Here is a 23,915-nt window from a genome sequence, read left to right as displayed (position 1 = left end):
CTGCTTTACTTCTCTCCTCTGCCAGATGAGTCTCAAGCTGGTACTCCCAACCTTTTGCCACCCAGGGGTTTTATTGCCTGCTGGAGAGAAGTTCAGCATCGATAAATGATGGAGGAGCGACAGGTAGGGTCCCGCTGTTAAGTTCAGTTGTGATCCTGGCATATTCCAGCAAACTCATCCTTAATTTTCCAAGTGAAACTTATTATCTCTTTGGCTTAGGAATCAGACATGCCTTATTGTAAGAAGGACAGCCGTCCCCAGAAGAAAGGATGGATGTGGGGATGCAGGCAGGACTGAGGTTCAGCTCACAGGTCTGGTCCCAACTCCTGGCTCAGCTGTAACACAGAGAAGAGTTCCCCAGCCTGACTGGGTGTTATACGGGTGAAATCTTGGCAGGACCCAGTGACACCCGCATGACTGCCAGACAGTGCTGTAAAAGGAAAGTACTTGGATCTGGTAGCATGTTTTGGAGCATTCCTTCCCTCCCCTGCCAAATCCCCTCATCTGCCTTAATGATCTGCTGTGAAGGTTAGAGGAGCTTTGGTCTAGTGAGTTGGTAACAACGTGGTACATTTTAAAAAGTTGTCTGGGTTTTTAAATAGTTTCCCAGCAATCAAAACCAGGAAGGGATGCTTTGAATTGAGTAGTTTTCCAGCTACAATTATTTTTTCAAGAGAAAATGATGAGTCCTTTCTCCTGTCTTGCCCTGGTCCCTTATTTCCCTGCTGTGTCCTCTTTCCTGGATGTATCTTCAGGAAGACCATGTTTCTTGCCAGTCTCTGACTAGCTGCACCAAGCCAGATATTTTGGCTTGCAAAAGCTTCCTTCCCTATGTTAGGGACATCAGCAGCAAAATTTTCCCTGTCTTGGCACCCTGAAATGTGTCTGTTATCACAGGCTTACACCAAGCATTTGAAGAAGGGCAGCACAGCAATATGCTGCACCCATGCTTTTCTTTGAAAATACAGCAGCAAAGGCTTGTACTTGAGATGCCTTCAGGAGTGAGGGCTTATGGGCAGCGGGAGCTGCAAGCTTGGGAGCCACCACCTCTGATCCAGGCAGGAGACCACCAGTGAGGGGACCACAGAGTAAAACTCCTCTTAAGAGCAGCCCTCAGAGTAAGCTGGAAATATTCAAGGAACACGTTGTCTCTGTGGGTGCCCGGGAGCCATGATATCAGCTGAAAATGGGAGTTCTGCCCTGCAGAACAGGGGCTGGGTTCTTGCTGCCTCCATGAGTGGATAAAGGGCTCTTGACTTCCCATTTCAGGGACTTAGTCCACCATGCAGGTCTGGCTCACAAACCAACAGAGAGACCAGAGCACTTCTCTCTCCACAATCTCATTTTTCCTATAGATGAGGGCAGTTACCCGAAGGTGTCTTTGCTCTGTGTGAAGCTGCAGCTTCACCAGCTTGTGTCAGTGCCAACTGCTGGTCCAGGGCCACCATGCCAATGCTTCACCCCACACCAGCAGCCTCTCGGCATCCAGGGAGCAGCAGGTGGTGGAGCCGGCAGCTGCGGCTGGGGAGGAGGGTTTGGGAGCTGCCGGCAGTGAGATGCACAACAGGGGCCAGGGGCAGGAGCCCACCCCTTGTCTGAGCTGGCAGCATCTTCTGGGAAACTCCTGCTGGGTTTCTAATATCACACTTAACCTCTGATTAGAAAAAGAAAAAAAGCAGTCTGGCATGCTACCCAGGAAAGGTTTCCAGTCGTGTTTTGTTCTGGTCAAGAAACGCAAGAATACTCATTGCTTTCTCTGTGCCGTGTACACTCACAAACCAGTGTAAAAAAATATAGCAAAATAGCCAGGCACGAGGTCCTCTGCTAACTGGCGTGTGTTTCTCTTCCTTTCAGTCCACCCTTGGATTTATTGCTTTGGTAATCAGCACACTGCACACGCTGACGTACGGATGGTCGCGGGCTTTCGATGAGAACCAGTACAAATTCTACCTGCCCCCGACCTACACCCTCACGCTGCTCGTCCCATGTACTGTCATCCTCGCCAAAGTCATCTTCAGCTTGCCCTGCATCCAGCACAGACTGCTGCGAATCAGGAGGGGCTGGGAGAAGGGGCGATACGTGAAGTTTGTTCTGCCCAGCACAACGGAGGAATATTCAAGTGGGGAGACCTCTAGCAATGTCTAACAGAGCCCCAGCTGTGACAGAGGATTTCAGAGCACTATCAATATTTCTATAAAGGTGTTTCTTTTTCTTAAATATATGTATGTTTTGGTATAATTGTATTGTGGGTAAATAATAAAATCTGGCGACTTTAGAAAATGGATGATCATGAAACTAGTTTAGACAGCAGTAGTTAAATTATATTGCTGATTTGCTAGGATAATTATTGCCTTAAAAATGACTGTGAAAGCCAAGCTAGCAGCACTGATATACATGGGAAAACAATGGACTCTGTTAGTCAGAGCAGTCACTTGAGGTCCTGGCTGGCAGCTCCCCAGACCACTGTTTCTTGTTTGCTTCCCTAGCTGCTCTCATAATTTTTTCATTTGAAGTAGCACAGGTTTTCTGGGTTTTTTTTGTGACAGCAAAGATATCCTGCCTCTTCAGTGTCTGGATCAATCACGGCAGTGAGGTTTAGAAAGACGAAGTGTCACTGGTTTTGGTCTCCTCATTGAACTCTATGGACAAGTAAGAACAGTAATATCCATGTTATGCAGCATCTGCAGGTTCTTCTAAAAGCATCCAAACCTGACAGCAAGTCCAAGTATCCCTGTTCTCTCAAATACAGACAGCACTTCTGGTCCCGTAAGCCGTGCCTGGTGTGCATTTATAAACTATGGAAATAAAGCACATTTTCCAGCAACATAAGAGCATTTGAAGAGAGAGATGTCCCTGTCATCACACGTCTGGTCTGCACTGTTGGCTCTGAGATGACAGCCGCTGCTGCTGCATGTTCTCTGTTTTACTAAGCCAAAGTTTCAACCAGGATTTGATGGAAATAGAGCGAAGATAATTATCGGAAAGACCCACTGCTTCACAAAATTGCATGGAGAAAACCAAGGCCTTCCAGCTGGTGTTACATCAAATAGCAGGGTGAAGTTTGTAGAAATCACTGTCACCTGAACATGCCCAGTTACGCAGACAAAACAGCAGCTCTAAACCCATTGGTTTCACTCACAGCAATATGAACGGTCTTACAAAGGGAATAGCAAGTCTTGACCACAACATGAAAATACAGCAGTCATAAATGTTGGGCACAGCCCTTCATTGCTTTGCACCTCAAAAAGTCACAAAAGATCACAAAGCAGGTTATCAAATGCTCTTCTGAATTCACAGCCACTTTGGACAAGGTACAGGGCAATGATGATTTCTGTCCTAATTTAATTTTCCACGTGTCATTTTCTATCCCTTCAAGCCCTTGATCAGAATAATTCTTTAGGTTTCGGACATCCAAATGACCAGAGAATGGACAGCCATTCACAAAAGCTCAGTTGGGATGACACAAGAAGACTACCTCAGTAAGGTGAGGTACAAGGCCATGGCTAGAATAGCCTCGTTTTCCTACAGTTAGGTAAAAGACACCACTCAGTGTTGCTTTGAGAAACAACACCTGTCAGCATCAAATGAGGTACAGTTTGTGGGACAAGAAAGTACTTGCTATTAGACCAATTAATATAAGGGGGGGGTGGGGAGGCCGGAATGATCAACTTTGGGGTGCATAAGCCCTTCTAAAAGCCACTATTGCTTCTGTAACCTGGATGATTTCTACAGAGAGAATCTAAAGAATTCCCTGTTTAGCCTCAAGTAACTACAGTGAGTAATGTTCTCCAAATATTGCTCACAGTGCCAGTAATGCTATTGAGGGATTTCAGTTCTTGCCTAAGGCTTACAGGAAAGTCTCCAAACTCCACTTCTTTTGACTGAATGGAAAGAAGTCAGCATGAGGGAAATGCCTAGATTTCATCAGCAGCTGATTTTTTTGTTCTGTATTTTTTTGGGAACACAGGGAAGGTACCATTCTTTCCCACTGTCCCTCTCAGAAAGCTGTGGTTACTCAGGTTTCCCCATCCACCTCCACAACTCAGCCCACACTGGCACCTGATCACATCACTCACCCAGCACTACTTATTTGTGGTTGAATGGTAGGTTAAGATACCACCTGCACTTGAGGCAGTTTCACTTGAGTATAATTCCACCCGCTCCAGTTTAACTCATCCTTGAGGGAAAACTGGATTCAGCAAGTTTGTTCTTTTAGCCTTCTCTTCCGTTTCATCATCAAGCAAAGTCATTATAAAAGCACCAGTTTACACAATTTCTGGTTACAATAGTGTATTCCAATGCCACCTTTTCCCACCTAAGCTTCTTTTAATGTCTTTAGGTCAGGCAAGACTTCTGCCTGGTGGTAAAAAAGAAGAAAAAAAAATTATGAGGCAGGGAAAGAACATTACACACGTTTACAGGCTTTGTCTTCAAGGGGAGAGGTGCAGTTTTACTGTGACTCGCTTTTCTGCCCAGCAGAAGCAAGGTTTGCACCATGGCTTTGTTCACAACTTTTACGGCCACATACCCTTTCCCACTCATGGCAAAGGGACAGTTTTCACGAGCAGAATCAGGCACCTGGACCTACCCGAGGAGCTGGCTCCGTTACTGAGTCAGCATGGTGCTTTTCAGATGGACACAAGCCCAGATGGACAGACGAGCCAGTTCGAAACCCCAGCAGCTACCGCAGCTCCACAGCACCTCAAAAAAGGCTGGTCAAGTGTCTCCCGGTTAGTGCCTGTGCCAACATCCTGACCAGCCAGGCACCATCCCTTTTAAAGACTGAAAACAATTCCTAGAAATGCAAAACAGTGTTTCAAAAGGTGCCCTCTAGAGGCATCTGGTCCTTTAGCCTTTGACACAACTGTTCGTGTAATTTCTTCTGATTCTGGAATGCTGAAAAGTGATTTGAGGAATTTTTCAATTATCTTTTTGCTATGATTTTTTCTTTTAATGTGGATGGGGGGTTTAGTGAGGTTAAAATTTACCAGTTACCTGGTTTTGTACTTGAAGTTTCTCTCTCTGTATATATGTACACACACACACACATATATAATTGCAGAATATATAGCTGGAATGTAAATTCTCTATATTTTTATTTTCTGTATTGCCTACTATGTGCCTCTGGGATACGTAAGAACCAACTGAAAAGCTGTAAGATAAGGCCAGTTTTAATCACTGGCATGTGTAGTTACAGAAAATATATTCTTAACAGGTCTATATATTTACATCAGAACTTGTTTGGGTCTTTTTTCTCTCCTCCCCTTAAACAATACCATTACTTTAATGCCAATAGTAGTGTGATTATCTAGAATTTAACCACTAGGAAATAAACCCCACTGCAGCGAACAGCTGTTAGAGTCTCCTTAGCAAGGTAATGTCTGAAAATTATCATCGCTGGGACCTACAGTGCCAACTCTGTGCGTGTGGGAGGGCACAAGTGTGTACATACATTTCATTGCAAGAGGGCAGTGATATTACACAGCAGTTGTAGTACAGAATCACACAGAATCACAAAATGTCAGGGATTGGAAGGGACCTCGAAAGATCATCCAGTCCAATCCCCTCACCGGAGCAGGAGCACCCAGATGAGGTTACACAGGAAGGTGTCCAGGCGGGTTTTGAATGTCTGCAGAGAAGGAGACTCCACAACTCCCCTGGGCAGCCTGGGCCAGGCTCTGACACCCTCACTGAGAAGAAGTTTCTTCTCGTATTTAAGTGGAACTTCTTGTGTTCCAGTTTGTACCCATTACCCCTTGTCCTATCATTGTTTGTCACCGAGAAGAGCCTGGCTCCATCCTCCTGACACTCACCCTTCACATATTTGTAAACATTAATGAGGTCACCCCTCAGTCTCCTCTTCTCCAAACTAAAGAGACCCAGCTCCCTCAGTCTTTCCTTGTAAGGGAGATGCACCACTCCTTTCATCATCTTCATTGCCCTGCGCTTGACTCTCTCCAGCAGTTTCCTGTCCTTCTTGAACTGAGGGGCCCAGAACTGGACACAATATTCTAGATGGGCTCTCACCAGGGCAGAGTAGAGGGGCAGGAGAACCTCTCTCGACCTACTGACCACCCCCCTTCTAATACACCTCAGGTACCATTGGCCTTCCTGGCCACAAGGGCACAGTGCTGGCTCATGGTCATCCTGCTGTCCACCAGAACCCCCAGGATCAAACAACCTCAGTTCAGTAAACAAAAGGTGCTGTTGATACAGAGTTCAAGAAAAGGGAGTTACAGATGTGAGTTGATGAGACTGGAAAGAAAAAGTTTTAATACTATCAGTTTGTTCTCCATTTCTTAAGTTACTTCTTCATGAAAGTGGCATGCCAGATCAACCAACTTCTGGATCTGTGGCGTTGCATTTTAATGAGCTAATTTGTAAGTTGATTTTAATTAGTTCATTTAAATTCCTGTGCTGAAGATTAACCTCTGCAGGTACAGTTCTCTCACTTCTTCTGTTTTATAATACAAGGCTTTTAACAGTGCTGTTGGTTTCTTGCTCTTCAGGGATTTACTTACAAAGTGAAATGTCAAACTACAGTTGAACCTTTAGGGACATGCACTTGCTTCAGCACCTCTATGCAATGTATTTCCTCCAGTCTCTGCACAATGGCCAACGCAGCTGCATGGCTTGCTACAAACAGCAACACAAGTCCGGTGTTACCCTTGACCTCAAAATTTCAGGCACTGAGCTAGTGGGATTCACAGACTGTGCCTCAGGTTTGAGGAATGAGATTTGTTACACTAGGACGGTTTTATTTTATCTGTTTATCCTGGCTTAATAAGCAGCATCAGCTTTGCAGAATTTCTGCACAAGTTTTTTTTAGTGCAAATCAAACCCATTCTTATCTTAAAGCTGAGCATACAATAGGAAGCAGGAAGATACCGCCTGTGATTAGGGCCAGCTCTTGTTAGCAGAGCGTGCACGAGACTTCCATAATCAAAGACTAAAAATAACTGTTGTGTGTGGCCAGTCAGGAGGATCGTGTATTACAAGCCACAGTATTACTGGAATCTTTCGAAGACTTCAAGTAGCACTACTACACTCCTCCTAGAAAGATAATCTGCTTTAGATTTAGAAACCTCAGCACTGGAGGATCCACTACAGCTGCGGTTCAGCTGGTTAGTTACTCTTGTTATTTGTTTCCCATATCTGTTCTGCAATGAGCTACCTTCAGCTGCTGCTTCAAGAGCCAGCTCCCATCAGAGGTTTGCCTTTCAGTGCCTGCCTCATTCAGCGCTCCAGAAAACAAAGCTGCTGTGCAAGATTCACATCTGCTTTCTGCAAAACCAGGTTTATTTGCTTTGCGGGGGGCAGATGCGGCAGGGGAGTAATGTGAAGAAATAGCCATGATACTAACTGCTGGGATATAAGCTTTTGTTTCTAGATTGCTGCTTTGAGTCTAAAACCAACTGATGTTCTCCAGTTGGATGGACACATAGCACGCGTAGAGCCAATGTTGTCACCTCAAAGTAGTGTGAAAAACAGACTGATATAATACCTTCTATATTTAAAATCTCCATTTACTGAAAGAAAGGGGCTTCCCAAACTGGTCTTAAAGAATACATTCCCTTAGTCTCTAGCTAAAAAGCAGAATTAAACCTTCTCAATATGTGAAATGAGAGCAAACAGCAGCAGTTCTTATAGTACTTGCTGGCATTCCTGGTATGTAACAACATAAGTCACCTGCCAGAGATTAGAAATGGACATACCAAGGTCAATTCTTGTATTAATCTGCCATACTGAACTCTTGAATGTACTCACTGCCAACTGAAACACTCTTCTGGCTCGTTGCTTTTGGCCCACTACAAAGAATCTATGGGCATCAGAGAGAGAGGATGCTAGCAAACAAAAGGTACAATCTATATCTGATAAAAAATAAAGTATCTACAGGAAGATGGAAGCTCTATGCCCCATCCTCTCCCACTGTATCACCAGCCCAAACACCTACCTGTCCTCTCAATGCTCTGCCAGACACACTGTGCTGCAAGAGGAGGTCCTGGGGCTCGGTGAAGCAGAACTGGGTGCTGTGCAGGAGGAAGAGAAGTGAGAATAAAAGCTCCCAAACAACCTGCAGCACCATGCCGGCTGCACCCACGTAAGCAGCATGAGACCGCACAGCTGCCAGCTCCTGTTCCATTCACCTCTGGAGTGCGAACGGTGCTTGAGGCTTATAGCTATAGTTTGGAATTAATAAGCAATTCTCATACCCAGCAAGCTGTTGTAAACCCCTGGCATGACACCAGGACTACAAGACCAGAAGCAGCAGCTGAAAACAGAGAGAAGGAGGAATTTAGGTCACTCGGGCTCTACTCATCATTTAACTTCCCCCTCTTCAATAGTCACCCCAGCGTCTGCAAGCTGCTGCAAGAAAAGCAACAGGGATCTCAGCAGAAAGCTTCGTCACACCCTGTCCCTGTGCAGCAATTCCAATTTACCCTTTCAACCAGGAAGCATCTATGCACACTTCAATCATTCACAGCATAAAGGTGTGCGCAGTGCCTGGGTTTGGGCTCCCAGACTCATGACATCCCATCTCATCGCAGCTCAGAAAGCATGGCCCGGAAAGCAGCGCCAGGTGCTCCTCAGCCTTCGCACTACAAGCAAGAAATAGTAGGAGCTTAGGGCCAGAGCCATGGAGAACACAATTGTTGTGTGTTTAAGCTGTGTTGCTGAAGATGTTTTGCTCTGCTTTGCATGTGTGTCTGTTCTGGGTGGTTTTCCTTGCGTTTAAAAAAAAAATAGGCATGCTTAAAGTCTACTTTACAAAACCTCAGCAAATTAACACTGATCTTTTCCAGACAATTCTTCAAATGAATGTTCTGCAAATGCCTCCTCGCAGCATGCAAAGATTTAGATACACTGGAACTGATTCTGCAAAGGATGCTCTCTAAGAACAGGAATTTAAGCACTGATACCAGTTCAATTTGCCGCTTTTTGATTTTAATGTAAAAAGAAATACTTTCTGCAAGGGAAGATTCAGCTTTCATCACCACAACCCTAGTACAGACTTTGCAGGCTAAACCAATTCCCAGATAAGCACTTTTCATAAACATTACATATTTCTTGGCTTACAGAGGATCTGGAGAATGAAAGAACAGGCTGTGCTGACATCTGGTGGCTTTCTCTGCAGACAGTTCATGGCAATAGGTCTTGGCTTTTCACTGCATTTTTGTTTACATTCTCGATGTCACTTCTCCCATTTCATTCCAATATAGAAAGTATTAGGATAAAAACATTTTTGTTTCCACTGTCCAGTGGACAGTGCTGTCCTGTGCAAGTCCTCCTGTAAAGCAACAAAGGATCCTTTTGTTGTGCACTATTAGCAATAGTGTAGAAAAGGTCTCCTCTTTATTTCGAAGTATATTTCTTCATGAGTACATTACACAGGAAATGCTGCTGGTACATATCAGATGAGGTGTAGACCTGACCATCCCAGCACTGCAAAGCGGCAGAGGTGGCAGCAAGAAGCAAAGGGAAGCAGCTGGGGAAGCACGCAAAACCACGTCTGTTTCTCTAATTCAATCGCAAAGTAGGCAGTAGGAAAAAGTCATTGTCCTGAGAAGATGAAAACTAGTAAAATTCTCTTCTGGGCATCATTACTTGATTAATTAATCATTTGCAAACCTGTGCCAAGTAGCACTTTGAAAAGGAAATCAGGGGAGGATTGGTGCCAACCAGCAAGACTGAGCTCAGCCCAAACTGTTCGATAAGCAAAAGTGTGCCCTTGCCATAAGCATTTGTAACGCCTCCAGCCCGATGAAGTTCCTCTGAAGCCAGGATCCCATCGGTCATATGAGATCAAGAATGAGTATCGCATCTTCCGTTTTCTCACTCTTGATCTCTGGACACTCTGGGGTTCTGCGGCTATCAGCTTGCACAGGCAGGACCCACGGATGTCCTGTCACAGCTGGGCTCTTACTTGCAGCTCATTTTTAAGTAAATGATGTCAGCAGATGTGCTGAATAGTCCCAGGGAGCAAAAACAAAACACCACAGCTTATAATTTATCTCTGGATCACCTTCTAAGACAGAATGTTTACATCTGATAAAGCAGTTCCCCAACTTTAACAGTGGTGCGTATCAGATCTTTGAGGACTCCTTTAGGCCATTGGTAACTGTCAACATTTAACTCGGCTGTCCATGTCAGCAGTTTTCTTAGCTCTTGCTTCTTCAAGAGGCAATATAACTCCCTCTGGACAGAAAAATACACAAAAAACAGCTGCATGCAGAAAATATGACATGACAGAGCCAGGGAGAAAAAAAAAAAGACTATTCCAGCAGTTTATAATTCTAAAAGTTATTAAAATGCACCATTTTCATACCTAGATTGTTTTAAAAAGCAGCATTACTTCATTATTTCTGTGCCAAGAGTCTGTACAGTCAGGATTTTGTGTGCTTGCTCAGTTACACTGTTACCTCTTCATGTTAATTCCTTTCCTAATTTCATCTCTTCTCCTTTAGTAGCTATTCTTTCACACTTCCTAACGAGAACTCCAGTCTCTCTGAAGTTATTTTCTTTTCCCAAGAAACATTCAAGCCTCGCACACCCTCCAGGCTTCCAGTTTAACTGCCCTGCCCCTGCTACAGTGCAATAACCCAGGAGAAGCTGCATCTTATTTCAGCATCCACTCTGCATGCTGTTCTTTTTGTTGGAAAAGAAGGGTATTGAAAGGCTCCAAGGACATCACATGTTAAGATGAATCCTTATTAACCCCCACAATGTCTAAGAATGCTAGCAAAGCTATATGATTTACCCCACTACACATTATGCAGAAGCCACCTTTAAGTAACAGTAAACTGATGTAGTTCATGATCTCTGCCAGGATAACAAACCATGGTACCGACTCTGCAGGTGGTTTGCTTAAATAGAGGATTTCAGAACAACATGGGCAAAGACATCTCAGTCTTTAGTAATTTATTAGTCAGTATTCACAGATTTCATTCAGTACTTGACAACCCTGGAATCAAACCTACTTTGATACAAGGGTATACCATATCCCACTGAAAAATGTTGGAACAGCATCTATCTTAACAATTTCTCAGTTATTATCTATAGTTCTGGGGGGTTTATTCAAAAGAAGCGTTATTAGAGGTCCAATAAAAAAAATTTAAAACAAAACACACACAGCAGAAAAACACTTCAGGAAGAATCCAGTTTACAAGTGTGGTCATTGAGAGCATTACAAATGGCTCTATTGTGCTGCTGCAGAAAGGAGCCCATGAAGTGCCATTGCCAGAGCAACCAGAGCTCACAAAGCAGTCGTTTAACTCTTCCCTTGGAAAGAGAAGCTAATCTGGAGTGCCAGACACATCATTCTGGGATACTGGCATTAAAACATTTATCATTTTCTTGTTGATGCCGTAAAATTGCTCTTTCACTGTGCCACACTTGATGTGGCACCGAACATTTGTAACTGTGCTAGCCCAGAAAAGACAATTGTTAAAATTTGGTGGGAAAACAGATCACAAAACCAATCCAAATCTGTCTGAAAGGGTATATTCAAATGCCCAGCACAGGAGGAAGAGAAAGACAGTGTTTGCTCAGCCTGAGAGCCTGAGTGTGCTGATGGACATCATCTCGATGCCTTGGTAGGACAGTCTGAGACACTGTGCTCTCCGGTGTGCCATCTCCTTCTTACAAAGTTACCTTCGTGATTGTAAATTTGGCTGAACAAAGCTGGTGGACTCTGGAGTGTAATGCATCAGCTTAAACTGTCTGCGGAGAAAGGTACAAACTCGTACTAGCCAGATTAATCTGGCAAACCTGACAGACTGCGTAAGAAGGTGGCTGAGACATGGGCCCATGTTTGAGGAGCAGGTACCAGCAACAGAAAGGTGGCCTGGGCAGAAAGAAGAGGCAAGTGGTAAATTCTCACAAATCCATCAGAGCATGTGTAACAGCATCTAAATCCCAAGAACACAGGTGGCTTCAGTGACACAGGACTCCTCCTTACAAGATAAAATATAACCACCCTTTTAATAGTGGATGAGAAAGTGATGCAGTTTTGCAAGAAAATAAAACTCTATTGGAAGTGAAGCTGTTGGTGAGTAACACCAGCTACCGAAACCAGCCTAAAGCAGAGCGTTGTCAGGAAGGATAAAGAAAATGAGGTGGCAACAATACATAGAGGCTTGGTCCTACATCTAAAGCAAGGAGAACCTTTATTTAGATACTCACACATCTGTTTTCACTATCATATGTCAATTTAAAAAAAAAAAAAAAAGATCAAAGCTCTAGTAAATGGTAACCTTATTTCTGTGGAAAGTCTCTAGTGGAAATGGTGTTGTCAGCTCTCACCCAGAGCTGAGGGTATATGTGTAGGTCTAAAGCAATTCCACATGAAATTTCATTTGATTTAACAGAGCCTATGCCCCAAAAGCCTGCTAAGGCAGAAAGCCAGCATCATTTCTGTTTCAGTGAAGAGAGGCTTAAAGGCACAGTGTTGTATCTCTCTAACTCCTAAAAGGCAGTTTCATCAGCAGTGTCTACGCAAAGGTACTTTATTGCACACATGACTATTTTTTCATTTTCTTGATTTGGTTACTGTAGTAGGAAAGCCTGGAATTACCAAGAACTAACATATAGCAACAGAATATTTGGCTCTTGAAAACAGGAAAGAATCAACTCCAGTCTTGAAGACATGTGGCTTGCAGATTGGGTCTCTCCTTGCAAAAATGCAGTCATTCAGGTTTTATTCTTAAAAGCGAAACCACAAGCTTCGCTCCACTTGGAAAAATCCACAACTCCTCCTTACGCACACTAATGTCCTGGCACAACTCAGGTTCCTCATACATGAAGGCATCTCAAAGTAAAGCTAGAAAGAGGCGAGCTGGTTCTTGAAGACAAAAGCCTCCCAACAGTCACTTGTCCCCATCAGCATGCTAAAGAGGGCTAGAAGAGAGTATAAAGGAAAGCATTCACCAGTGGAGAGCATGAAACTCTTGCCAGTCCGCATCATTTGAACAAAAGAGACCAAACATAAAATGAGAGGAGTAAAGCTATGACTTGAAACAGAGAGATTCTCTTCTCAAGCTCTCTAAAATACCCAGTGATTTGGTCATAAAATGTTTCCATTTTCATTAGAAGTTAGTACTCTGGTGGGATCTTACTGTGCATTGTATAATCTCAATATGTAGCTAATGTCTGCTGTAGGATCATGCCAAGAACGTGTGTCACAGGTCAGAGACTGCGCTGCCTGCATCGCCAAAGGCAAGCGAAGGAAAAAAAAGTCATTTATGTCCCCCAGTTTTCCTTCTCTCAGTCTTAGCATATTGACAGAAATTAATTTCTATAGGAAGGGAATTGCACTGTTTGCAAAGCAATCCTCTAGGATTTATTGATCTTTAAGAAAAATCTCATTAAGCGGAATAAGGAAAATTTACAACAGGTATGGGAAAACAAAACAATCTCTTGGGATCTTCACCAGGCTGAAACAGGATTAGCTTTGTAGTTTCTGTAATCTTCCTCACAGAAGAATGCTAATTCGGTCTCATTTGCTAGAACAAATGAAAAATTAAATATTTAGCACATCAGTAAATGAACCACCCAACAGCCAGCTATTCAGAATTTTAGAAGACAATTGGCAATTTTTTGGTCAAAGACAATTACAAATCATCACACTCCTTTCTTCCTCCCCCTCATATTTTTTTCCAAAAATAAATAAATTCAGCATTAAAGATGTTGTTTAACATTTATCCTTGTTGGTGGGGGGTGGAGGGGAAGTAACCTGAATATATAGAAGGAAATATGTACACAAGACCCCTCAAGATTTGTTTAACACAGCCTTCAGAATTGTTTGTATAAGCATTCAGCAAATTAAGCGATTTTATTCTAATGTCTTCAAATGCTAGAAAAATAACAAAGCATGCTTTTCTCTTTTTTTTTCTTTGTGCATTTTTTTGTTAGGAAAGGCAAAAAAGAAACTATTTTTTCCCATTAAATTAGCCTGTAGGTATAATAATTTAATACTTAGAGGATCAGTAGAATATTTTACAGATCACTTTACATTCTCCCTCATGACCCATCAAAATATGTGTCTGAAGAAGTTAATTTTTTGCCCTGCTGATGATTAATTCATGAGGCTTCAACAATATGCAAAGTGAAAGACACAAATTGGCTTCTCCAGCAATACCTTCAAATGCCTCTAATTATTCACAGGGGATATGGCACAGCTAAAGGACCCACAAAGGTTCAGAGCAGTCACAATTCTTTCAACCCAGTAGGTCAAGGACTTCCTCTTCTAAAACAATAAGTCAGCAACATTACTAATTCAGAACAGAGACAAATCTGATGGAAAGCCTTCACAATTATTAAACATGGAATTCTTTAAGTTGCTGAGCCAATAAGTTCCACATTCTTTTTTATATTAAACCTGAAGTTAATGAAGTCTGCCTGTCTCATAAAAAAGAAAAAAAAAGGCAAAAAAGCATTTTAGAATCTCAACTAGAAAACAGACAAGACTGCAATGAATACTGAACGCTTTATTAACATACACCCTGCTCTTGAAAAAAACAAACAAGCATTAACTTTGCTGACTAGATAATGGCTGCAATAATAATCACTACCACAGAGGCTTTCCTGAGGATACTTACCTAATGTCCTCATAATTTATAACTCTCTAGTCCAACCCTGTAAAGTGCCAAGGGCAATCAACTGCACCTTAGGAAAAATGTTCTGCGTGTCTCAGAATTTCCCAGATCTCCTAACAGCAATTCTCTGTTTTATTCTAGCAAATCTTGTCCAGACTGGATATTGGAAAAAGGTAATATGTCAACAGGAGGTTTCAAATCTTCTTACTGATTTAAACCATACAAAATGAGGACTAGTGACATACGCTATCATACTTCCTTTGTTTACTCTTGTCCACTTCTTGTTGAAGAAGGAGGACTTCTCCAAGATTTTACTACAAAGACTCCACTCATAACTTACATAATTTTCATCTCACGATAGCCTGGAACACATCAAAACGTAAAATGGTATAACAGCACACTGCATTCTACAAAGCAAGAGTTTTTCTTTTCTATTACAAATACTACATACTAATGACTAACTGCTGTTATTCTGAAAAAAAAAATAAAATAAAAGCAGCTTTAAATTGTTTTCTGTCCTGAATAAGCCACCTCTCTCTTTGTACAGAGGACAGGCTCGTCTATTCTGATGTCCCTTCAGTATAACATTTACTCTGATGTTTTGATACCTTTTTCAAGATCACATCCAGCTGTTTCACTGCTGTAGCTACAAACCTGGTTTCAAAGATGGATAATATATACAAATATTTACCAATACCTTTTTGAAAGAAGGCAGCTCTGGACAATGCAATTTCTAATTCAACATTTGGCACTGTCATCAGTCCCTCTCCTGAACTGCATTACCTCTATGCCTATGTAGATAAAATCACACTTATATGAATCTTATGCTAACTAAATTACAAATCTATAAGACTTGAGTGCCAGTAATCCTCCTTCCTAAGGAACCCTTTTTTTTTTTCTCCAGATAAAAAGATGTGGTTTAGTTCAAACAGCCAGAGACTAAGTATAATTCTTATTATAGGAGCACCCAAAGACCTTTAGGAAAGTATACTGAGGCCAGTTGCAGTGCACCCCAGAGAAAAACATTGAAGAGACAGCTCAAGTCACTTAAAACCAGAAAGTAAATGTCAGGAAACAAAAAGCCAAGAAATCCCATTCACTAGCTGGGGAGCAATCAGAGGGCATGGGGAACAGGAGGGAGTTCTCTCTGTGACACCCCTGCACTTAGAGTGCAGGCAGTTATGGTTCCAGTCAGGCAAATCAGATTCAAACGAGCAAATGTCCATATCAAGGTGGAATAGAACTACATCCCTTAAGTACCCTGCTGCCACAAAGTCATTCAGCCACATTTATGAGAAGCCCAAAGGACAGCCAGGGACCATCAATTTTATCATGACAGACATTTCTTTACATTATTACCAAAAGACATGCCCTATATGTAATCCCCTGCCAAAATGTGAGAAATCAGGTCAAGTTTCAACTCTTTGCAATGTTCAGCACATTCTCTAAATGATACTGCTTGAGCTTTCCTGAGCAATCTGGCTATCAAGCACTGTATGCTGCACATTAAACAAATCTAATCTTATTTCATTATTCCATGCTGGTTCCACTACTTATATTTCTAACCAAAACATCAGTTTAAATGTTACTGATAAGACTAAGCAGACACGGTACTAATAACCTATCTGTCAATCATTTAAAATTACTCTCAGCAGAATTATAAGCATACCCTCTAAAAATCGCAATTTGCATTCTGAACATTTGGAGTGCAGATACCTGCTGCCCTCAGTCTAATGATTTGAATGTACATTATCCCCCCTTCTTCCCTGAATAATTATCAAGTAGTGTAAAGAGCATCAGGAATAGCATTTACTTTTCAGCAGGCTATCCAAACATAATCAGCCAGTTATCAGTTTAATGACAACCACAATGAACAGCACCTTCAGTCAATACAAATGTACTCCTACCTACTCCAGCTGCTTTCAGCGTACTGTCTTCTTTCAAAATCAGTTTGTCATCATCTTCCAAGCTCACTACAAGTTCACCAGTCTGCAAATCAGGGAACCAGAATACAAAGATAAGAACAAGAATTTACTGACTGTCTCTGCCCCAGTCTTATTTGACAGGGCAAAGATCTGCCTGCATTAAAGCAAGTAAAGGGGGAAGAATACAGCTAAAAATTATACCTTAGATTTGTGTGCTTGGTGAATAATCTTCATTGTGTCTGAAAGAAAACAGAATGTTTTCCTAAAAATAAGGCTTAATAGGCAGGTAACACTGAAAGCTGTACTTAGGGAAGGAGACACAAACAAAGGGGTAAGGTTCAAAATCTTTTATTAACAACAAGTTTGTGTATTCAGTCTAAAAGAGGAGAAAACGTTAATTTCACAGTCCTGCAGCCACAGTCTTAAACCAGTCAATCCAGCATTAAGGTACCACATCCTATTGGGCTTCTGTCTGCTGGCTGAACTACATTAACTAATGACCATCCCAATTGCCAGTCAAAACGCATCAATTTAAATGCCAGTTAGGGTGTTTTAACCTAACAGGTTTTACACATGCAATTGGGGCAGGACAAACAGCATTTCTGCACTGTCAACTACTGAAGTTAAGTTGATAGGCAGGAAGTGATTAAGACACAGTAACCTGACCACTTCAGATCATTCCTTGAAATTTTCCTTCTCATGAAAAACCACCCATGTAGAAATTTTATTAAGCAAGTCCATTTTCCATTAGCATGTACAGCATCTCCTCTTTTTAATGCCAGATCCTCTTCAGTAATATTTATCTCAATATGTTTGTGCAGTGTAGGTCTTTAAGAAATTATGCTACACAAAAAAAGAAATATTGCTTTCCTCTGGCAATGTGGGCAGGGCTTTGTTAAGAGAATGGAAAAAACAGGGAAAATAATGTGGTCACTAAAGCAATCAATGAGTGCAAAGATCCAAAGGGAATGGAAGTCAGAAGATGCTCATGCAGCACTAAAAAAACCCCAAACAAAACAAAAAACAAGCAAACAAAAAACCTCCAAAGCCTCTGTGTTTGAACAAATGCAGAATAAAGTATCAATGCCTTCCCAGCAAAGAAGCACAAAACAATTCTGTTTGCCTGCTCATTTTCTGTTCCAGTTTGGTTTTATGCATGCACTGAGCACTATGTGTTGAAACAGTCTGGTAAGAGAAGTATGCAATAAATTAAATATAGGCTAAAACTACTTTCAAACTATCGAGAGCAAGTATTCAGATGTTCAGAATAACAGAGATCACAATCCCATTCAGAAATTTGTTTCCATACCACTCTGGCCCATTTTGAACATTTTATTTAAACATTACAGAAGGTCAAAACTACTCTGCATTTCCACTGCAGAGGTCACTGAAAAGGCAGACTTAGCACTCTGTACTAACTGCAGTATTAGGAACAAGACATGCATTCAGTTCCAGCTCCCAGATCCATCTTGCACAGAAGCATTGCAAAAAGACCAAACAATCACAGCAAAAATATACTGCAATCATGAAACCTTTCTACCACAGCAAATCCAATCCTGTTAGTTTTAAGCTTCTCCATCTACTTGGCCGCATCCCCTTTTCTCTAGTCTTTGCCCGTTCATTTTCTGAACTATTGTCTCAATTTTACGTCTTCACAACTCCACCACAGGCATCCATCCAGCAGTTTACCGTGTCTTTCAGCTATTAAATGGCTTCTCTAGCTCTGTTACAGAGAGGAAACTACAGTCCCTTCGCATCCCAGCTAAAAAGCCTTATATCCTCTCAGTTGCCTTTGCAATTTCATCCCGATTTAGTTCCACTCATCATATTGCCAGATTCTTACCTTTCTTTTTCTGGTAATAGACCTTCCATGACAACAGCTAAGAAATAACTTTCTAAGTCTGATTCTGTGAAGTATCTACCACATCGTTCCACATTCACAGAAAAAAAAAGTTTAAAAAAAAAAATGAGAAGCAGCTTATGAGACAAATTGGCACCCAGGCTGCCATCATCAGTGAAAAGATGGCAATGACAGGGTAGGAAGATGAGAAGACTGACTGAGAAGAGTTCTAGGCCAAGAATGAGAATGATATGTACAAAGAAAGGAAGAGAAAATGAAAGTCTCAAGCTTTGAGATGTGAGTTAGAGCACCAAGCCAAGAGGAAAAACGTGATGGCATTATATATGATGTTGAGAGAATAAAGTGATGCTGAATTCCAGAGAGAAAGAAGCCAAAGCAGGCAAGGTGAGAGCCAGCCAGGTCCAACTGAGATTTCTGGTGCTGCCAACCAAAGCAGAAGGAAAACTCTGACTAGCACTATTCATGCAGAAGTCTCACTGCCCTTTCATCATCAAAATACAAGACAGAGAACACAAGAGATGCCAAAACCATGAACCTGGATGATTCACAGCCTGAGGGGAAGGTGAGGAACTTGGCTTTGATATTTGTGTGAAAATTTCCATGCAGCTAACACCATCCCACTAGAAGCAGGCCCTCACTAACTGGTGTAACAGGTTTTAAAGTTCTGCAGTGTTTTGCACCCACATTATGCTCAGTCCTACGCAGCACCATCAGGTGCTGAGCCACAACATCTGCCTTAGGAAAATCTAAACTCATGCTCTAAATGATGAAAAGGGATGGGCAGCACCAGGAATGTAAGTGACAGCAGCAGTCCCAGACAGGTCTCCCTCACCTGGCCAAAGCCAGAGATCAGAGGGAGAAAGGGCACCTCCAAATTCAAGCTTACAGTTACTTAGATTTTAAGATTTTAATCATATATTTAAAATAATAATAACATTCAAATCTTTGCCACTGATGTATCATGGCTCTTCTTCTGCTTTCATTTTGCACTATCTTTTCTACCATCAGCAAGAATATAGAATTAAATGCTTGGCTTTTTTCTTTTTTTAAATAGGCAAATAGAGTTTATTACCATTCACATGCATTAAGTTGGTTCCTGATTCAATTCTTTGAATCACTGAAGAGGAGTTTGTCAATTCCAGGAACAAGGGAGACAGAGGATGACTTGCAGCAAAACTCCAAGGGAACTTTCAGAATTACTAAATTTAGGAAAAAATGCTGCTGACATTTGAGTTAACAAACTCAAAAAAAGCAAGTAATTTAGTCTATTTTCAAAGTATATTCTGTCCCAAACAGATTAATTACATATGTTCATGACAATCTTTACAAAAAGGAAATATACACATAGCTTTACATTAGAGAATAAAGTCAGCCTAGATTTCACACCACGCTATTTCATTCCGTCAGCTTGTGTTTAAGAGGTTTCATATCTACGATGAGCCAAGTACCCCTGTTTCTCTTATATCATGTAAATTATTTAAGTGTTAAGCATTTTCCATTTACTGCCTTCAGCTCCCCCTTCACCATCCTTTCTGACTTCACAATTAGTAAATAGATACTGAAATACATAAACACATAGAGAACTACAGTTTCAAAGCATTTAAGATCACAAGCTGCTCACTAGAGTAAAAACAGTTAAAAGGCTTTTATAAAAGTAGTAAAAAATGAATACCAAAAACCATCAGTACCAATTAGCAAATAATGTATCACATACAGTCTAATTCAAAGAGTAATACAGAACTTCAAAATAACAGTGGAGTTCTGTAGATGTGATCCCAGTGGCATAACCCCAGCTACAGAAGCTGGACAGATTTGCAAACATAGGGAGGCACTGCCACCAGCATGACTATTCTACAGCAGTTGTCTTCTAAATTGTATAGAAACTGGTATAAAACATTATGTCTGCATTTTACAGGAACTAAAACAAGGAAAAAAAATTACATACCATACTTGTAATTTTTGAAAGGAGGAGGAAGTCCTGTTCTTGAAGGCACATCTATTAAAATAAAAGCACCACGTTAAAACAAAGTTGTCTTTTCAAAATTATTTCCACTACTTTATTTTCCATTATTTTATGCATGCACCCTGGACATCCTTTACATCAAAATAAATCTATAACACAGGAGACTTGTTTGAGCATCAAATACTAAAACACAGCCTTTGGCTCAGTTTCTATAGTTACTCCATATCTGATTAACTTCACTTGAGCATCAAGTCCCTCCGAACAAAACGACCCATGAGGACGGTGAGTCAATGCAACCACGATATGATCGCAGGAGTCTGATCCTTCAGAAATCTGCCAGGAACATCCTGTTAAACAGTTGCACAGCACTTTTCCCTACCTTATACAAACAGCTGACATCTGTCATTCATCACTGAATTGTTCACTAAATATAGCCATGCAAACCAGCCACAAAAAGGAAGCCAAACTTTAGAAAATTAGCTCTTTAGCCACATGCAGGACACAGCCCATAAACATCTGCAAGAACACTAACACCTTCCCTGGTGCCAGTGCTCCCAGTGATTTAACCAGGGCCTTGGAAAGCCCAGCCACCTGCAGGGTCAGTAGTTTAACAATTTCTCTCAAATTCCCCCTTCAAAACAGATCACAGTAAGGGAAGGAACATGGCTCCTTTTGGACCAGGAATAGCACTACCCATCCATCTGTGGAATGAAGTTCCAAAAAGTCTTGTTCAAGACACTAGCTTTGTCTCAAATAACAACAAGTGGCAGCACTGTTCACATCAAAAGTAAGTTTCTTAGCATTCTTTTTTATTTTATTCTTCATAACAGCAGCTGTACCATATGTTCTGAAAGTGCTTGTAGTTTTCTAAAAGCATCCTAAGATTTTGCCACGTCTCTCATTGCCAGAAGCAGGGAAGGTGGTGAAAACATAATACAGCTGTGAGGCCCAGGGCAACATCGTAGGAGTTGCTCAAATGCTATCAGCTATAACAGTTCGAGACTTGTTTAAGCTGATTTCATGCAAAAAAATCACATGATGTTATTTGCACCCTTTGAATGTCTCCATTTAGGTGTGTAGAAATACACCTGCAAAATCAGGGCTAACACCCTAACTACTCAGTTGCTGCGTGGGCTGGTCTATTTGAATTAACTTTTAGATAGACTGTCACTTTCAACCAGGCTTCTAAAACATAGATGAGTAAATCTGCACCACTAAACTCAAGATGGAGACAGAAACTCATAAGCAAACAGGCACAGTGAGACCTCAGTGTCAAAAACAATACTTCTCTTCTCACAAATAGCAAATAGACTTGTACTCCCACATTCCACATATTGAGATAGTTCCTAAGGATCAAAGGCTCTCTAAATTCTATTAATTTAGTCCTGTTAATTTATGAATAGCTGCCTGACAGCACCACTCAAGGAGCCTGAGGCACTGAGCCAAATGCAGAAACGCCCTCCTCTCTTTTTGACTGAACATGGGGATTTGGGCAGGGGGAGCAGTTTTCCCAAATTTTGGCATGGTACACTGACAATGGAAGCTCTTACTAACTCCAGACCGCTCATTCAATGGAGGAGAGGACACAGAGGATGTAAAGACAAATCTGGCATCTTTACCAGCACCGTAGAATTCCCATTCATTTGCTCGCCTCCACTCTCCCCTGCAGAGACAGCAACACATGGGTCTAAAACGAATTAATAAGACAACTGCACCTTACCCTTCCGCACAAAATTAATGAACTGCTTTACTGTCTGATCCAAGTTAACCCCATGATACACCACAGGTCTGAAGTTCCGGTGTTCAAAAGAGCGAACAAGACGGACTGTGATGGTTGAGCTTTCTGCTGACATGAGAATTAATTCTGAATAACCTGGAAAACATTAAAGAGAGGAATTATTGCTTTTTCTCTATGTACAAGCACAGCTTGAAAATAAGGTGCAGGTGGGCCTCATGCAAAGATTAAAACACAGTGAGAAATTCAATAGCATTTTGTCTTCTGGGACTTCACTTTTAGTATTTCTATAGAAGCAGTAACAGGATCTCAAAACAAACAGGGTTACCTAGGATATTATTGACTCCGCACACCAAACAGTCCACCATTTGTATCTGTGCTGTGTACTACAGCACCAGACCCCTTATTAAACTCACAAAAACCTTACAGATAAATGCAAGGATGTCATTTCAGTTTTAAGTGACTGAAGGTTTTACCTGCTGGGTGAGTAACATTGTGCTCTAAAAGAATGTATTAACAGGACCAAAACCAAACTGCTTTTAATATACTTATGTTGCAGAGAGCATAATACCCTGAAAAATGCCTGAGCTCTTACACAATGCTCATTTTCACCTACCTACAGAAAGTGGAGAAACCTCCCCCACATCCACATGCATATAATTCTCCTAGTATACTATGACATAATTAAGGGGGATAATTTAATTTATAATAGCAGATCTCTAGAATTGCTCTATAGGGGTTACTCTACTGTAATACAATGGACTCGCCTTATCAACCCAATCCACTCTTCAAACAAGCCCACGCATTATTCCATTGGGTTCTTTCCACAGGAAAACGAGCTATCTCCTACCTCAGCAAACTCCTCTATTTTTGGTGGAGGGCACTCCTCAGCACGTGCTAAACTGATGTGGCTGCTGCAGCAATGAGCAAAGACTGCAGTGGAAGTGCTGCAACATCAGTCAGGGGCACAACACAATCTCTGCACCTCCCATCTCTTAGCAGCCATTTCAGTCACCACTTCCAGTCCTGCAAGAGTTTCTCTTACCTATTCATCCCTTTCTGTTCTTTTTTTTGGGTGATTGTTCTGGTTTTCTCTGGGGGAAATTATTAAGACACCCCACCATCATGCCAGTACCTCCCAGTCTTTTCTATATTTGTCCTAGCAAATCCTGGCAAAATAAACCAACAATATTTTCTTCAAATACTTTCTGCAGAATGGGGACACAGGCCTTCCACATCACAATTGCAAAGATGGGTGTTTTCTTGATGTTATTCCACATGGGCTTGAGAACTGAATGGCAGAGAGCAGAGGTAAGAGAAAGATGCACCATCGCCTGAGCACCATCAAAGAACCACAGAATGTCAGGGATTGGAAGGGACCTCAAAAGATCATTCAGTCCAATCCCCCTGCCAGAGCAGGAACACCCAGATGAGGTTACACAGGAAGGTGTCCAGGCGGGTTTTGAATGTCTCTAGTGAAGAAGACTCCACAACCTCCCTGGGCAGCCTGGTTCAATGCTCTGTCACCCTCACTGTGAAGAAATTTCTTCTCGTATTTAAGTGGAACCTCTTGTGTTCCAGTTTGTACCCCAAAGAACGCCATAGGAGTACAGACTGGGGAAGCACAGTTAGAAACGGCCAGTTTTCACATTTTTAATACAGACCTAACAGACTGATCCCACCCAGGGCTGGGACCAACGCAGCAGATTCTCCTCAGAGCGCTGCCCAGGTCAGAGGCGCTGATGATCAACACCCCTTGCAAAGAAGAACCTTCCCGGGGCCTAGCCGGCCGCAGCACCAGGGCCCGCGGCGGAGCGCCCCTCACTCCACAACATCT

The 23,915-nt window shown here is 41.8% G+C and overlaps 2 protein-coding genes across 4 annotated transcripts in view; one reads left to right on the top strand and one right to left on the bottom strand.

Moving 5' to 3' along the window:
- STEAP3 (STEAP3 metalloreductase) overlaps window positions 1-2,219 on the top strand; it is a 22,455-nt gene extending 20,236 nt beyond the window's left edge. Inside the window, exon 5 of the mRNA XM_080346937.1 lies at window positions 1,855-2,219. Coding sequence (XP_080203063.1) covers window positions 1,855-2,145 — 291 coding nt within the window. The 3' untranslated portion in view covers window positions 2,146-2,219. The remainder of the gene's footprint in view (window positions 1-1,854) is intronic.
- LOC308041946 (UPF0538 protein C2orf76 homolog) overlaps window positions 1-23,915 on the bottom strand; it is a 25,559-nt gene extending 1,644 nt beyond the window's left edge. The window contains exons 1-7 of one of the 3 annotated variants that reach the window (XR_013922289.1): window positions 23,743-23,915; window positions 22,064-22,216; window positions 20,326-20,376; window positions 16,721-16,758; window positions 16,502-16,583; window positions 14,138-14,245; window positions 13,317-13,502 (exon numbers count right to left, since the gene is read on the bottom strand). Coding sequence is in view for 2 of the 3 variants with exons in the window: in XM_080346938.1 (XP_080203064.1) it covers window positions 13,426-13,502; window positions 16,502-16,583; window positions 16,721-16,758; window positions 20,326-20,376; window positions 22,064-22,196 (381 nt within the window). In the remaining variant the exon portion in view is untranslated. Of the gene's footprint in view, window positions 1-13,316; window positions 13,503-14,137; window positions 14,246-16,501; window positions 16,584-16,720; window positions 16,759-20,325; window positions 20,377-22,063; window positions 22,217-23,742 lie in introns of those variants that run through there. The other 2 variants (XM_080346938.1, XM_080346939.1) reach the window with 2 other exon arrangements.

This window comes from Nesoenas mayeri (genome assembly GCF_963082525.1).
Source record: "Nesoenas mayeri genome assembly, chromosome: 6".
NCBI classification, from domain to species: Eukaryota; Metazoa; Chordata; class Aves; order Columbiformes; family Columbidae; genus Nesoenas; species Nesoenas mayeri.
The sequence above is the reverse complement of the archived record's forward strand: the minus strand, read 5'-3'. Positions and strand labels throughout refer to the sequence as shown.